The sequence below is a fragment of the Vicugna pacos genome, chromosome 9, assembly GCF_048564905.1.
Source record: "Vicugna pacos chromosome 9, VicPac4, whole genome shotgun sequence".
Taxonomy (NCBI): Eukaryota; Metazoa; Chordata; class Mammalia; order Artiodactyla; family Camelidae; genus Vicugna; species Vicugna pacos.
In genome coordinates, this window is record NC_132995.1 from 8,829,668 (window position 1) to 8,846,355 (window position 16,688).

General features: G+C 46.6%; 1 protein-coding gene and 1 pseudogene across 1 annotated transcript in view; one reads left to right on the top strand and one right to left on the bottom strand.

Moving 5' to 3' along the window:
• The window catches only part of OPA3 (outer mitochondrial membrane lipid metabolism regulator OPA3), a 49,943-nt gene extending 33,336 nt beyond the window's left edge, over positions 1–16,607 (top strand). The window contains exon 2 of the mRNA XM_031681921.2: positions 14,961–16,607. Within this exon, the coding sequence (XP_031537781.1) occupies positions 14,961–15,343 (383 nt within the window). The 3' untranslated portion in view covers positions 15,344–16,607. The remainder of the gene's footprint in view (positions 1–14,960) is intronic.
• Positions 4,777–5,744, bottom strand: LOC102540087 (proteasome subunit alpha type-1 pseudogene; annotated as a pseudogene).
• Positions 16,608–16,688: the final 81 nt, after the last annotated feature.

Sequence of the window (16,688 nt, forward strand, 5' to 3'; positions counted from 1 at the left end):
CTTGCTTTTTATGTGAAGAGTTTACTGACCCCTGGAACAGAGTAAACAAGGGAAGAAAGATAAGCAAGGGGGTCAGGAAGACAAAGGGCAGCCGCCTTGCCTCAGTTGACACAACTCTGGAGGGTCTTACCAGCTTCGGGCGCCCCGTAGAATCGACCCTTGCACCTGAAGAGCACTTCAGCTCCTCCTGCCCAGCCCTGCTCCCGTCACTCTCTACCCACCGGGGCTACTTCTTGGAGATGCAGCAATAACCCTGCTGTCTGCAGATCTCAGAATCTCCATCTCAATCTCCAGCAGTGAGGCACAATGAGACAGAGTCTATATAATCCACCATGTACATGTTTATCTAATAATTCACAATTCACCCTATATATGTAGGATAAAATAGCATAATTCATGCATTATGTGACATAGTATGTAATGGAATATAAAAATGTTTTATGTAATATGTCACATAACATTATATACTATATGTTGTGTGTGTGTATTTAGCATTGGAATTAAAATTTCACTGAATAATTACACTTAATACGTGCAGTGCAGTCTGAGACTTCCTGCTTTATCGTATTTCATTTCATGCAGAAAAACTATATATATGTATCATATATACCTAATATGTATTTTAAACATATAAAACCCACTTTGTTATGTAACATATCACATATTATATATCTTTGTTAGAACCAAAATTTCACTAAACAATAATTGCCCTTACCATGTGTGATGCACTCTGTTGCTTTCTGTTCACTTTTATTCTATTTTGTAAAGAAAAGCACACACCTGTTTACATATTATACAAACCTACATAAAGTGGGCTGCCTTGGGCCATGGTGAAGACTTTGGCTTTTAATCTGGGGTGAGGTAGGAGCCACCAGACGGCTCTGACAGAGGAGGGATGTGAACTGACTTAGTTTTAACAGGATCATCGGACAGACTATGGGTGGGAAAGGTGGGAGTCGCCAGTCCAGTGACGAGGTGACTGTGATTGTCCAGGAGGGAGTTAATGGTGGCTGGACCAGACAGAAACAGCAGAGGTAGGGAGAAGTGGGATTCTGGGCATATTAATATTTCAAAGATGGAGCAGACAAGATTTGGTGAGTGATGGGAGGTGGGGAGTCGATGTTCAAGATTTTTGCTCAGTGCATTGAGAAGGGACGTGCTGGTCCTGAGATGGTGCGGCTGCAGCAGAACCAGTGTGAGATGCTGATAGCCCTGCCCTTCCCTACCCCCTGGTCACCTCAGATTTGGGTGCACTTTGACAGGCTTTGATTATTTGTTCTGAATTATAGTCAGCAGGGGGCTGGAAAGACAGTCCTGGGGTATCTCCTCATGCTGTGTAACTGACATTCTTTATATCTCACCAACTCCTCCATCAGGGAAACTTCCTGGTGTTCACTTGGGACATCTTGGAGGAAGGAGGCAAATGGAGGTGGCAGGCTTGGATGTGGGACTCTGGTCTTAGGGCTCCTCTCACCCCCAGAATGGCAGTGCCCAGGCCAGGCTCCCTTTGGATAAGGGCTGATATGGACCTGGGGGGCACCGTGGGCTCCGTCACTTTCAAGATGCCCGCCTCACTCGGAGGGCATATCCATGTACCTTCATACTTTTTTTTTTTAAATTGCATGGTCTCTTCCTAAAGTTCAGCTGTTTCAGAGAAACCAAAGCCCCTTCCCTGGAAGGAATCCTGTCTCCAGTTTGGGGGAATGTTGGCAGAACTCTTTTGGGAGTGGTCTGGCTACGCCAAGTCCTACCTAAGATCCCCCTTTATGTGCCTGGTCGCTGTCCACCTCTTCCCTCTTGTGACAGTGAGCAGTCTGCACGTGCCTCTCTGGCCAGCATGAGCATTTCCTTGGGGAGATGCCAAGAGCAGAAAGGACTGAATATATTAAAAACTTTTATAGTTAATATAAAAATGCTCCCTAAAAGCTCTGCAGTGACAGAGGAACTGTCAACACTTGCAATGATCAAACTTAAAAAATTTTCAACCCAAAACAAGTGCACGGTGGAATTTCATCCTTCTTTTAATTTGTGTTTTCTTGTTTACCTGTAGGTGGAGCATCTTTTCAGCCATTTATTGGACATTTGCAGTGCTTTTGGAAAATGCCTGTTTTCACTATCTGTGAAATTAATGTTTGTTTCTGGAGTGTTTTGACCTACTGAAGTTTTTGCCTTTTAAAGTAACCAAATCTATTAGCCATTTTTCCTGCAAGCATTTCTTTTTTCTGCCTTTATTTGAAAAGGGCTCCACTGCCCTAAGAATTGGTATCGCCAACTCTACCTTCTTCTAATATTTTTATTGAGGTTTTCTTTGTGCTTAAGTCATTCACTGAGATTGTGTTGCATTGCGTTTTGATTTTGACAAGTTTAAGTTCAGAAACTGCATTCTTCGTTTTCCAAATGTACTGGTGGCTGATGTCTCCAAGTACATGGAACGGTCCATACTTCCCCTCCTCACCTGAGACCGGACAGCAGCATCGCTCTGTTCCCTGGACACAGCACCTCTTTCTCCATCCTGTCCTGTCAACTGTTTGTCTGTCCTTCAACCAAAACCAAGTCTTTTGAACAAGAGCTTGAAAATAGTTTTTGGTTTCTTGTAGGCAACTGGTAGGCAACATTCTTATTTTCAAACCATAATCAGGTTTGTCCGTTTGTTTGTTTATTTAATGGAGGTCCTGGGGATTGAACCCAGGACCTCGTGTCTGCTAAGCATGTGCTCTACCACGGAGCTATACCCTCCCCTGCTCATATTGAGTCTTTTCTTTTTTCTTTTTAATTTTAACCATTCTGGTTAGTATGTAGTGATATCTTATTGTGGTTTTTTTTAAATTGAAGTATACTCAGTTACAATGTGTCGGTTTCTGGTGTACAGCACAATGTTTCAGTCATACATATACATGTATCCGTTTTCATATCCTTTTTCATTATAGGTTATCATTGTGGTTTTAATTTGTTTTTCTCTGATAAGTAGTGATGTTGAGCATCTTTATATGTACTTATTGGCCGTTCTCATCATCATCTTTTGCGAAGATACTAATCGCATCTGTTAATACAATTATTTAATGAGAATTGTATCTGTCTAAGCCTTTTGTCCCTTGTATTAGTTTCAAGTGGCTGCTGTGACAAATGACCCCATACTTGGGGGCTTAAAACAATACACATTTGTTCTCTTACAGTTCCTGAGGTCATAAAACTGAAATCAGTATCACTAGCTGAAATCAAGGTATTGGCAAGGCTGTGCTCTCTCCCAAGGCTTGGGGGGAGAATCTGTTCTCAGCCTCTTCCAGCTTCTGGTGGCTCCAGGCTTTTCTTGGCTTGTAGCTGCATCACTGTAGTCTCTGTCTCCATCTTCTTGTGGCCTTCTCCTCTGTGTGTCTGTCTTGTCCTCTTCCCCCTCATATAAGGACACTTGGCACTGGACTGAGGGCCTACTTGGGTAATCCTGGATAAGCTCATCTTGAGATCCTTAAATTAATCACATCTGCAAAGACCCTTTTGCCAAAAAGACCACATTCACATATTCCAGGGATTTGGGTGTGGACATCCCTTCAACCTACCACAGTGATCAAATCTCCCCCTGCCTCCCTCTCATAAGGATACTTTGGGTTGCATTTATGACCCATGGGGATAATCCAGGATAATTCCTCATCTCAAGATCGTTAGCTTCATCACAGCTGCAAAGTCCTTTTTGCGTATAAAGCAAGTTTCTCGAGATCTGGGGACTGGGATATGGGCACTTTTGGAAGCCACTCTTTAACACACTGCATCCACTTTTTTTTTTATTCTTCAGTCTTTCACTAGTGATTTGTAGGTGCTTTCACAGAATCTGCATACTACCCTTTTGTCTGAGATGGGGATACTTTTTGGAAAACTTCTTGTCAGAGCCTCAGGGTAAGAAGACTGGCATGGAGGGGTGTGATCATTGCTTCCCTGATGGTCCTGAGTGGGCTCAGCATGTTTTCAGCTGTTTACTGGACATTTGAACTCCTGTGAGAAGTGCCTGCCTTAGTCGTCCTCAGTGCTTGCTTGTGGGGTCTTCTGTCCTTTTCCCAAATTTTTTTGATTTTTAATAAGCCAGATTTCCCCATCTTTTCCCTTATGGGTCTTCCTTTTCCTCCCTTTTCTGGGAAGAGCTTCTTTGCCCCAAGTTATAAGCATCCTCACCCTTAGAGGACGGGATGACTATAACCCCCATTTTGCAGAGGAGGAAACTGGGGCACAGAAGAAATTAATCTCTTCCAGTTCACATTTCTTAGGTTCCAGGAGCTGTGAGGAGGATTTTACAAGAATTGTATCTCTTTTTTTTTTAATGAATAATGTTTTATAAATTTTTAATTTATAATGTTTTGTTAGTTTCTGGTGTACAGCATAGTGATTCAGTTATACAGATATATATTCTTTTTCATATTCTTTTTCATTATAGGTTATTACAGGCTATTGAATATAGTTGCCTGTGCTATACAGTAGGGCCTTGTCATTTATCTATTTTATATATAGTAGTTAGTATCTGCAAATCCCAAACTCCCAATTTATCTTTCCCCACGCTCTTCCCCCCCACCCCGTAACCATAAGTTTGTTTTCTATGTCTGTGAGTCAGTTTCTGTTTTGTAAATAAGTTCATTTGTGTCCTATTTTTATTTTTATTTTTTATTTTTTGCAGGTAAGACAATTTTATTTCACAGTTGTCTTTAAAACCACAAAGGCACTGTGTTCTCCATATAAAAACATTAGTACATATAGCTATACTTTCTACAAAATGGTTATATAGACTCTCTTAAAGAAAAATGCACCCCATTGTATGGTTTCAGTAAAGTTGCTTGGAAAAAACTCACTTCTGGACTGATTCCTAAAACATACCATTCCACCATTCTGCATCTTTTGGTTCAAAGTATAGATTAGTGTCCTCAGTATGTGTTCCTGCATTCTTACATGTTTGATAATCCACATATAGACTGGTCTATCATTAATGTTCCATTGGTTCAACAGCCTTTTCTGCAGCTTCATCAGCAGGTTGAGCAGGCTGTGCCTTTCTCTGTGGTCTTTCTTGAAGCCTTTCCAGGAATGGAGACATGTCAACATCACCATAAATCGTAAAGTCTTTACCAACAATTCCAATGGAAACGTTCTTTGTAGTTAGGTCCTGTTCTGCAAGAAGTGTCTTCTGTAAGGCACGCAGACCATGCTTAACCGGTTCATTCAAATTGTACTCCATAAACTCCGACATGTGTCTCTAAGTAAGTACAAGCTGACTGAGAACAGACTCCAATAGACATAGCTCTGCAGTCAAAATAGTTAGCAGACAGACAGGTCTGGAAAATGTGAGGGCCCATATCATCATAACCAGCAATAAGCAACCCAACACCATATGGTCTCCGGCCATATCGTTGCGTTGGTATCTGAGTTTTGCTTCCAATTAGAGATACAAGACGAGACTCAGGGAGAGGTCTGTCAAATACAAATCTGGAATCCAAACACTCCTGGCACATAAAATTACGTAACAGTCTAGCATCAGCAGTAAGTTCCACAATTGAGACACCAATATGGTTATCAACATGGAGAATTTTCTTCTGATGAGCTGCAAGTTCTGACTGTGCTCTCTGCAATGCAACCGACACTGCAAGGGTTTTGTATTTCAGACCAGCTGTGGCTGAACCTTGTTTGACAGCTTCCATTGCATATTCAGTTTGATGAATCCTGCCCTGAGGGCTCCAAACAGTAACTTCATTGTCTTACTGGTTGCAAAACATGGTTCCATTTTGAGCCTGGCTGCAGCCTTCTGTGAACCTGAACCTGCAGATCAAGGAGCACTCCATTTGTGTCCTATTTTTAGATTCCACATACAAGTCATATCACATGATATTTGTCTTTCTGTTTCTGGCTTATTTCACTTAGTATGACAATCTCCAGGTCCGTCCGTGTTGCTGCAAATGGCATTATTTTATTCTTTTTTATGGCTGAATAGTATTCCCTTGTGTGTATGTATGTATGTATGTATGTATGTATATATATATATATATATATATATATATACACACACACACACACACACACACACACACACTACATCTTCTTTATCCTGTCATCTGTCAATCTGACATTTAGGTTGCTTCCATGTCCTGGCTATTGTAAATAGTGCTGCTATGAGGCACTATTGGGGTGCATGTATCTTTTTGAATTAGAGTTTCCTCTGGATATATGCCCAGGACTGGGATTGCTGGATTGTATGGTAAATCTATTTTTAGTTTTTTAAGGAATCTCCAGATTGTTTTTCATAGTGGCTGCACCAAATTACATTCCCATCAACAGTACAGAAGGGTTCTTTCTCTCCACACCCTCTCCAGCATTTATCATTTGTGGACTCTTCCGTGGTGGCTGTTCTGACCTGTGTGATTTGATGCCTCATTGTCAAGAATCATATCATTGAATCCTTGAATCTGCTTGTGTCGGGGTTCCCCCAAACCACCCTCAGACCTGATGATATGCTAAGAAGGACTCACAGGACACAAAAGGTGATATACACATGGTTATATTTCATTTCAGTGAAAGGATACAAGTTAAAGTCAACAAAGGGAAAAGGGGCATGGGGTGAGGTCCTGCAGAAACCAGGTGCAAAGGGAGCAACATGTGCAAAGGTCCAGAGATGAGAGTGAGGAAGGATGTGCAAAAAAATTTTTTTTTTAAATGACCTTGTCCTGGAGCTCAAGGTGTACAGCATAGTGGGCAAAATGAAGGGTCAGTGACCAGATCACACAGGGCCTGGGGCTGTGGAAAGGAGGGTATGGCTCCAAGCCTTGCGTGATTAAGAGCCGAGGGCTGACTTGGAATTGGAGGAGTGAGTACAGAAAGGAACTCCATTCCGGTCATTTCTTTATTTTCCACAGATTTCCAAACACAGCAGGCTCTCTAGAGAAATCACAGCAAACACTGAAAAACAAAAAATGGAATGAAAAAAATCGTCTGTAATCCCACTACCCAGAGATGATCATTGTTAACTTTTAGCTGTGTTTCGTGATCCTAAGCCTGTGTATGTGAAGAGAAAAAAATTATTAATTGTATACATATTGGTCAATGTACCTGTATGTACAAAGTGGGACTTATCCTCTAAAGTGTTCTGTATCTATTTTAAGTGACCAATAAGAAGTCTCGGAGGAGAAGGCATCAGACCCCCTCTGGCCAGGTGAGGGTGGATTTATGAACCACTCTCATGAACAGCAGTTTGTGAGGGAAGGGTGTTCCAGTAAAGGGCAGGGCCTGTGCAAAGCTCCAGCTGCCACCAAGAGTGGTCAGTGTGGCTGGAGCAGGGTGGGGTGGGCTGAGATGAGCTGGTGAGGCTGGATTTGTGCAAGACCTCAAGGGCCAGGCTAATGGCCCCCTAGCGCCCTAGGGGGCTGTGCGGGTTTTTCCTGTTTATTTGCTTTGTTCATTTTGTTTATTGAAGAGAGTGCAAGACAGCAGCGTGGGCAGGTATGGGCAGGCTGAAGGGAGCCAGGGAGGGGCTGAGGCCCCCAGGAACTGGACATAGCAGAGCTGACACCACCCGGAGATCTCAGAAGGAAACCAGGAGCAGGACCCAGATGGGCAGATGCAAGCTGCAGCCAAGCCATGGAGGAGCCGGGGAAACTACCCCAGCTTTACCTTCTCTTGTCCCCCCTCTTGAGGGCACTGCCCCAAGTCAGTGCCCACCAGAAATAGAGGACAGTGTCTCGGCGATGCCATCCCACGCACTCAGCTTCCTGGGAGCAGAGAATGGCAGGCAAGAGTGGAGAAGGGTGTCTGGGGACGGAGGGAAGAATTGCAGCCCTAGTGTTCCCCGGCTTTCCAGGGAGCATGAGACCAGGACCCCCAACACCAACCACTCACCAGAGCCATCCCCACTCAGGGGCAGACCCTCGCCAATCATGATCGCACTGAATATTTAAGCCCAGTCTCCATGCACTTATCTCTGTGATCTTGCAATTTGGGAGCTAAGGTCCCAGGCTTGGTGAGTCACACTCAAAACATCTGGTTGGTTCCAAGGTTTCTGTCTCCCATCCCAAGTGCGGCTCAGGTGGCAACAACCCACTGGACGGTAGGTGGACGGACTGCCCTGCCACGTGGAATACTGCACGTGACTTCAAGTTAGTGCACGACTTGGGGCGGGTTGGGTGCAGGCTCCTGGAAGAGGCTCACTTTTGGATCGATCCACAGAGGTTCTTATTGGAGGACACATGGTGGGCTGGTGACGTGGGTTGGTAAAAAGAATTTATCAGAAACCAAGAGAAATTGAAGAACAAAGGAAAGCTTTTAATAGGTTCCCTGCTTTAGGGAACAATGAGTCAAACAGAGAATAGGTGCCTGTGTGAGTGCCCAAGTGTGAACATGCAGGGTTTTTTATTGAAGAAGGGATCGTGAACACAAAGGGACAGGGGAAACATGGACTGACAGAAGTCAGCCTGAGCTACAGCGAATTCAGGGATTTCCCGAGGCCATTAGTTTCGCTACTCAAACATCTATCTGGCGTTTATCTTCTGAAGAGGAGCAGGTGGATGCTGCCAATGCCTAAGGGCTAGGAAGTTTTGGAGGGTCACAGGGCCTGGGCAGGCACCAGCTGGCACTGCGGTTCTGCTTCTTAGGAGATTGTTCTTGTTCCTTCCTGTTCTGGAACACCTGCTGGTTAAATACAATCAGCCAGTAGGAAAAGAAGAAAGTCCCACAATCCCAGCCAGTTAATAGTATGATTTGCTTTTCATCAAAACCAGATCAGAATGTGTGCCCCTCAGTATCAGGCTCATTCCATCAAGGATATCCTTGCATGAGAACGTACAAAAATCTCGTCGTCCGTCTTCATTTTGTTTCGTAACATATGGAGAAGAGAAAACCAAACACCCACGTCACCACCAGCCCAGGTTCAGAGACGGGGCTTCCCCTGACCTTGGCAGTATCTGTATCTGTGAGACCCTTGCAGGGGGTCAGCAGGCACCACGGCCACATGGGGACCCTCAGTGATTTCCGCCTGGTCATGACTCCCAACAGCCGGGAGTTGAGTTGAGCCTCTTTCCTTTGCCCCCACCCCGACCCCCTCCGCTGTGGGACATTCTTATGGGCCTGGGATGGGGCAGGGGCTCAGAGGAGGGCTGAACACAAGAGGGGCGGCCCCTGAAAGCTTGCAGAGAGAACACCCCCTCCCCAGACACAATAAAACCATTCATTGGAAAAAAAAAAAGATTAGAAGGGCACATAATTTGCTTTGTGACATACCTCACATGAGTGCTTAGCCAAACCACCGAACCTCTGAGTCATATGCATATTACTGCAAGCACTTACCCTGCCTAACTGACAAAAGGTGGGAAACTAGTATTTGCTGGGTACCGCCATGTGCATAGGCACTGTAAATGTGCTGATTATTTATTATTTCTATCTTAATACCCACCACAAAATCTTGGGGTTGATTTTTAAACTTATCTTTAATTTTTTATCAAAGTAATCGCTAAGAAAAAAGCACACGTAGTTTTACAGATCAAATACATTGCAAGGTTTATAACAAAGCAGGCATTTTCTGCCTCTTCCATTTGTCTGAGTCCCATACCCAAGACAAGTGTTCATTTTAGCTGTTCCTCTTCCCTTTCCCCTTGTATTTACTTCCATATTTCTTAACAATGTGATTCTATTTCTATTTTTTGAACTTTTTCTTCAATTACCACTTGTCTCCCACTATGGTTTTCGTATCTTGTTGCTCCCAACTCTCCCTTCATCTTCCTAATATAATTGTATCACAACTTTTTTGGTAAAATTAATGTTTATTGTTTACACTATTATGATTATAATATGTAATTCACAACTATTTCTATCATTCCTTTTATTAACTCTCTTCCATTTTCTCTCCTTATGGATTTTATCTTTAAAAAAATTATTTTAGGGGGAGGGTATAGCTCAGTGGTAGAGTACATACCTAGCATGCATGAGGCCCTGGGTTTAATATCCACCACCTCCATTAAATAAATAAGTGAATGAATGAACCTAATTACCTGCCGCCCCCCAAAATTTTTTTTTAAGTAATATTTAAAAACAATTGTCACTTCCAGAACTGTGGGAAGGGATCACTTCTGGAACTGTGGGGAGGGACTACGAAAGCCCCAACCCCACCCTGTTTGGCTGAGAAGTTCTTGTGCGTATCTGTCACTTGGTGACAGGTAGACTGGGCCCAGAGAGGGCAGGACAGTTGTCCAAGGTCACACAGTGGGAACTGGAACGCAGCTAAGCTATTGGCACAGACGCCCTGTCTGGAAGCAGACAAACCCCTCCATGGAGGGCAGAGCTCCTGGGAAGGAAGGAGAGAACAGAGTCTCTGAGACCCCCTAGAGCAGAAAGGGAAGCTAGCAGTGGGGCCAGGACCTACCTAGAGTTTTCTGGGTGTATGTCCTGCAGTCTTCGGCCTCTGACTTCTCCGGGTCCATGGGGATGATGATGAACTTCCCCCAGGTTTGGCAGCACCTCTGTGTGGGGCGGTGGAAAGGGTAGAAACCTTTGCAGCAGCTCCACTTTCCATCCTTGGGGTCCAGCGCCATGCTGCCACAGAGCCGCCACTTCTCCTTTCTCACCACCAGCACCTCCCCTGCGGGCCAGACAGGGCTCAGCGGGAGGGCCTAGGCACTTGCCCTTCTCCCGTACCTTATCTCTCTTGCATCCGTTCTTTTTTTTTTTAACTTTAAGACTATCATTGGCATAGAATTCACATATCGTACAATTCACCCATTTAAAGCATACGAGTCAATGGTTTTTAGTACTTTTGTGGGGTTGTGCCATCATCCCCACAATCAATTTTAGAACATGTTCTAAAAGGAAACCCCCAGTCCACTGGCATTTGCTCTCCATTTTCTTTGACCTCCCCGCAGCCCCAGCCCCGGGGAACCACCAATCTACTTGCCGTCTCTAGATCTGCCTGTTCCGGACATTGTACCATTTTCCATTCCCATCAGCTATATCAGAGTGCTGATTCCTCCACATCCTGCTAACAGTTGTTATATGACTCTTTGATTCTAGCCATCCCCTAATGGATGGACGTGCTATCTCCTTGTGGTTTTGATTTGTATTTCCCTGCATCCATTCATCTTTTACCCAGCACTTAAGTCCGATGGCCAGTTGGCCTCTGTCCCCAAAGCAGTCATGCCCCTCTGCTCTGGCTGCCTTCTCATCAGCCTTCTTCTTGGCCCAGGGGGTAGGATCTGTGCTGAGCTTTCAGGCGCTCAGTGAGCTCCTATCCTGTGGGCAAGGTTGCCAGCCACTCACTTTGGGCACCCCGGTCACAGCTGATGAAGTGCAGATAGCCAGTGGTCACACAAGACAATGATCAGCCTCACTCAGGCTCTAGAAAGAGAACTGGACAGTGAGGTGGCCCCGTCCACACATCGGCCTGGCCAAATGATCAGGCTGATGCTGGGTGGGGTCACTAAGGGTGTGAGGAGCACCAGCCCCAAATGTCACCCGAGGGGGAGCAGGTTGGGCTGGGTAGGCATGAGGTCAGCATCTTTCAACAAACATACCATGTCCAAGGTCGGTGGGTGGGGCAGGGAGGCTAGCAAAGTTTCAGGGGCAAGGAGATGCAGGTCCACACCCAGCTGTTCTTGCCTCACATTGTCCCAGGTGAATTGTGGCACCACATTCCTCACCACCTTCCTCACATCAGAAGAGTCCTCAGCTGATCGTGCCTCCTATGGCTCCTTTCCCGCATTCTGTCCCTCACGCCATGGCTGCACTTACCTGATTTTAGGGCTGAAACTCACATCACTGGGTCAGGGTTTAAGCCCCACTCTCCCCCTCACCTCAGGTAAGTAACTGTGCCCCTCTGAGCCACACTTTGTCCATCTCTAAAATGGGACTGTCTGCTTCATGGGCATATCACCCAGACAGAATCTGGCTGTCAGGTAGTGAGGTTGAAATAAGGGATGGGGGGAGAGTATAGCTCAGTGGCAGAGCATCACACGAGGTCCTGGGTTCAATTCCGTTACCTCCTCTAATAAACAAGCAAACCTAATTACCTCTCCCCACGCTGCCCCGAGAAAAAAAAATAAGGGATAATACAAAATCTCCCCAGCTGGGTATGTGGGGGGTGGTACTCGACTTTGGCTCTTGACTTGGCCGATCACTGCCCTTCTCCTTCCCAGCTCAGCAGACACCCCATTTCTGGCACTCCCCCACCCCCAGCACCCACATTCAGCGCAAGGGGCTGGCATGGGGGATCCTCCAGAGGCCATCTCAGAACCTGGGTGTGGGAGGTGGGTCAGAATTCTGCACTCATGCTGACATTTAAGCTGAGCAGGAGCGTAGAGGTGGGAGTTGAGCCCCTCACTGCCTCCCGGCCACCCTAGAGGGCTCACAGTGCCCTGTCCCCCATGCTCCCGCTCACCTTTGGAGTCTTGGGGCCATCCGGGCACGAGTGGGAACAGCAGGAGGAAGAGAGCTGCAGGGGAGAGAGACGTGAGGGTTGGGGAGCTGGGCCAGAGGAGGAGGGTGAGGCAAGCCCTGTACCTGATAAGAGAAGGAATCGGGACTTCCAACTGGCACTGGTCCTGGGTTCCAGCTGGCGTCGGCGCATGTCCCGGAGGCCAGCAGCACTTGCGGAAGACTGGACAGGTAGGAGATTGAAACTGACCACCATCTTCAGAGTCAATCACCAGTCAGCGCTAGATGCTGATGTCTCAAGTAACTCCTTTATTGGTTAAGAATACATCTAGGCGTTTTCGCAATTTCTAAGGCACAGTCAAAATTCTTCATTCCTAATGGTAGGTGTATCTGTTATTGCTAATGAGATGACTCAGATCGGGCCACTCTGAAAGACCCATACAAGATGTAGAGGGTTGTGATTTTAAATTAGCCAACTGCACAATTTGAGGGGGGTTGGTAGTTGGTTTATTTATTTATTTTTAGAGGAAGTTCTGGGTATTGAACCCAGGACCTTGTGGATACTAAGTCTGCACTCTACCACTTGAGCTATACCTTCTCCCTAAAAATTGTATATATTTATTTATTTTATTTTGGGGGAGGTAATCGAAGTTTTTTTATTTACTCATTTTTAATGGAGGTGTTGGGGATTGAACCCAGTACCTTATGCTCATTAGGTACACGCTTAAAAACTTTTAACTGAAATACAATGTACATAAAGAAAGTGTACAGATCCTAAGTGTACAGTTTGATAAGCTCTCACAGAATGAACAGGAGACAGAACATAACCAGTCCCCCAGAAACCCTACCATGCGCCCCTTCTGGTCATTGTGCCCCCCAGGGGTAACCACCATCCTGACTTGTAACCCTACGGATTGAATTTGCCTGTTTGGGGACTTTATATATACATTGAATCACACAGCATGTGCCCTTGTCTGGCCTCTTTCACTCAACATTGTGAGATTCATTCAACTTGTTGAATGTAGTTGGGGTTCATTTGTTCTCACTGCTGTTGAGTGTTTCACTGTGTCCATCTTTTTTTTTTTTTTAAACCAATCCTACTATTGATGGGCATTTGGGTTGTGGTGAGTCTTTTATTCATATCACTGGGGTGAATATGCCGGGACATGTCTTTGGAGAACCTGTGACAGGTTTCTGTGGGTGTCCTCCCAGGAGCAGAATTGCCAGCTCATAAAGCATCGAATGTTATGTTCAGTAGGCACTGCCAACCAGCTTCCAGAGTGGGTGTTCTTAATTACCTTTTCCGAGTCTGATCCAACTACATCTTTGCCAGCACTTAGCATGTGTGGGTTGTTTATTTTAGCCATTCTGGTGGGTTTATGGTGCTTTCTCTTTGTGACTTTAATTAGTATTTTCCTGATACGTACTAGAGGCCAGCACCTCTTCACAAGCCTAGTGGCCTTGTAGATTTTACCCTCTTAGGGGATTCACGTCCTTCTCATCGGGAGGTCTGCTGTTCTCTTATTGACCCAGGAGGTCTTTGCATATCCTGAATCTGAGTTTTTTTGGTCAGATAGGTGTGTTGCAAATGGCTCCCCACAGTCCAGAACTTGCCTTTTCCTTCTCTTGCTGGGATCTTTTGAGGAATGGAAGTTCTCAATTTCAGTGTATTCCAGCGTGTCAAACTTTTTCTTTATTGCTAGTCCTTTTAATGTTTTGTTTAACAAATATTAACAGAAAAAAGATCAAAAGTGGTTAAGCTTTGAGAAATAGGACTAAAGCTGGAGGTGGAAAGACGGACGTCTGTCTCTCAGTATACCCGCCTCTATAGTCTAAGTAATCCCGCCAGGTGTATCTGTTATTCTTCTAATTTAAAGGAAGGTACTTCCATCAGCCCAGCTGTTGTGGAGGATGGCTGGAAGGGGTCAAGTATCAAATGTTTTCAGAAATTCATCCCTTAATGACCCCAAGGAGGCAGATTATTCCCATCAGTTCGTGTATCAGTGGATGAATATTAATTATTACTGCAGTGAATCAGGTTTCATCCTCAGCTCTATGTTTATGCTGTGCCTACAAATGATGACAAACAATGCTGATAATCCTTGTTCTCATGAATAAGTGATTAGGTAAAGAAGGAGTTGGCATCAGAGCAGCAGCGCTCCAGCCCTGTGCTCCTTCCAAAGCCCCAAACCCCACAGTGAACGCACTTGAGGACGGGCCTGGCTGGTCGGCTGTGAGAGGGGCGAGGGGGCAAGCTTTATACCTGCTCTGGATTGTGACCCTCCCCTCTAGAAGAGCGGTCCCCACACTGGACCTCCCCTCTAGGGCAATCCTTCTCATCCCTGGCCGCTAACCAGAATTTTCTGGACGTTTTCAAAAGATGCCCTCCGGGCTACCCCTGGCCCAGTAATTAATTCGGCATTCCGCGTGTCAGGCCCGACGAGGGTCTTGGTTATGGCGCCCAGTCCCCAGCGCCCGCGATTCTGGCTGCCGCGTCCCCAGTGCTCTGATCCAGACGCCGAGGCGTCGAGGGACTGGGCTTGCAATCCCCAGCAAAGATCCCTGACCCCTCTCTCCCCCGGCAGTGTACCACTGGATGGAGATGCGGACCAAGATGCGCCTCATGGGCTTCAATGCCGAATCCGTCAAGCCGCTGAACGAGGAGGCGGCTGCTGAGCTGGGCGCCGAGCTGCTGGGCGAGGCCACCATCTTCGTCATGGCCTGCAGCTGCCTGGTGCTGGAGTACTGGCGCCACCAGAAGAACCTGCGTCTTAAGAAGGGGGAGCGGCGCGCCGCCTGGACGGCGATGCGGGACGAGGTGGACCACTTGGCGCTGGCGCTCGAGGCCCTGCAGGCGCAGGTGCAGGCGGCGCCGCCGCGGGGCGCCCTGGAGGAGCTGCAGGCGCAGATGCGGGAGGTGCGCGCCCAGCTCTGCGCCCTGGATCCGCCGCCCGCGCCGGAGGAATAGGAAGCCGCAGGGCCCTGGTCTTGTGAGTGACAGCTGTCTGGGCCGCCATGTGTCCAACACGGCCTTCTGTCCGCAGGGTCCCTACCTGAACCCGCCCAGCTAATACCACTAGGTCCCTTTAGGGGCAGAAGTGATCCTGGACTGGGGCTGATCCAACTAGGCTTATCGGTTACCTCCCTACTAACTTGCCCAGTGAGGGGTACCTTTTGCTGGGACTCCCCCATCCACTTATGGAACCTTCCAGGCCCCCCCAACTGCCCCCCGCCCCATCCACTGGTTTAGCACTTTGGAATGGAAAAGCAGTGTCTTTCATCGGACCCCACCCACCCACCACTGGGAGGGCTAGCAGGACACATGGACCATTTCTCATTTTGTCACTCACACTTCCAACTTTTCTGAGGAGTGATCTTTTCCCCGGGACCTCATCCATTACACCAGGACAGCTTCCCCCTTCTTCACTGGTACAGACCATTGTAATGAAAATGCAGAAACTTCTGATGGACTTGACCACCCCCACCACCTTCCATCTACTTCACTCTTTTGTTGGGGACAGGGAATAGAAGGACGGATCTTGGAGTGCATCAGCTCCAGCGAGTCACCCTGTGGCTCCCATCTGTAGTCCATTGGTACCTTCACTGGGGTCCTCCCCTCCGTAAGTGGATCATTCCAACAGAACCTCCTTCCACACATATACAGGCTTTTAGTCCGACACGCAGTGTCTTCCAGTGTAGTTCCACCAGACTGACCGCCCCCCAATGTTCTGTGGCCCTTTAGAGTGGGAACATTGGCCCTGTCTTGGGCTGAACCATTTTGTGTTTTGTCTCAGCACCCTGTTTACCCGTCTGAATGTTCTAAACCTTCCCACCATCCTCCCCTGCTGCCCTCATGGGGACCCAGCTGTCCCCCTGCTACATGGGTCATTGTCACAAGCCCTATCTTCCATCCAAATCTGCTCTTCAGAGTACTCAGGGATTCCCCTTTCTTGCCTTTGGCCTGGACACCCAGTACACACCTCCCTCCTTCATGCAAAGGCTTCCTCTAGTGGGACCACCTGCCCCTCACCCCTGAATTTTCCTACCTCCAACCAAATGGAGTATTCCACCAAGCAGAGCTACCTACCTCACCTACCCCCTGCCAACCAACTGAGCCACTGAAGGGGGTTTGTATGAGTTCTATGACTTCTGAATTCTATATGTATATATGTTTTAGACTGTAAATGTTTTATAATTAAAGGAGTTCTGGGGGAAAGAAATCATCTTAAGAATGTGTCAGAGAACCATGATATACATGCAAAATGGGTACAAGGCTCACTAGAATTAGGGGAAGCTGGGAGGGTTCTGGTGGA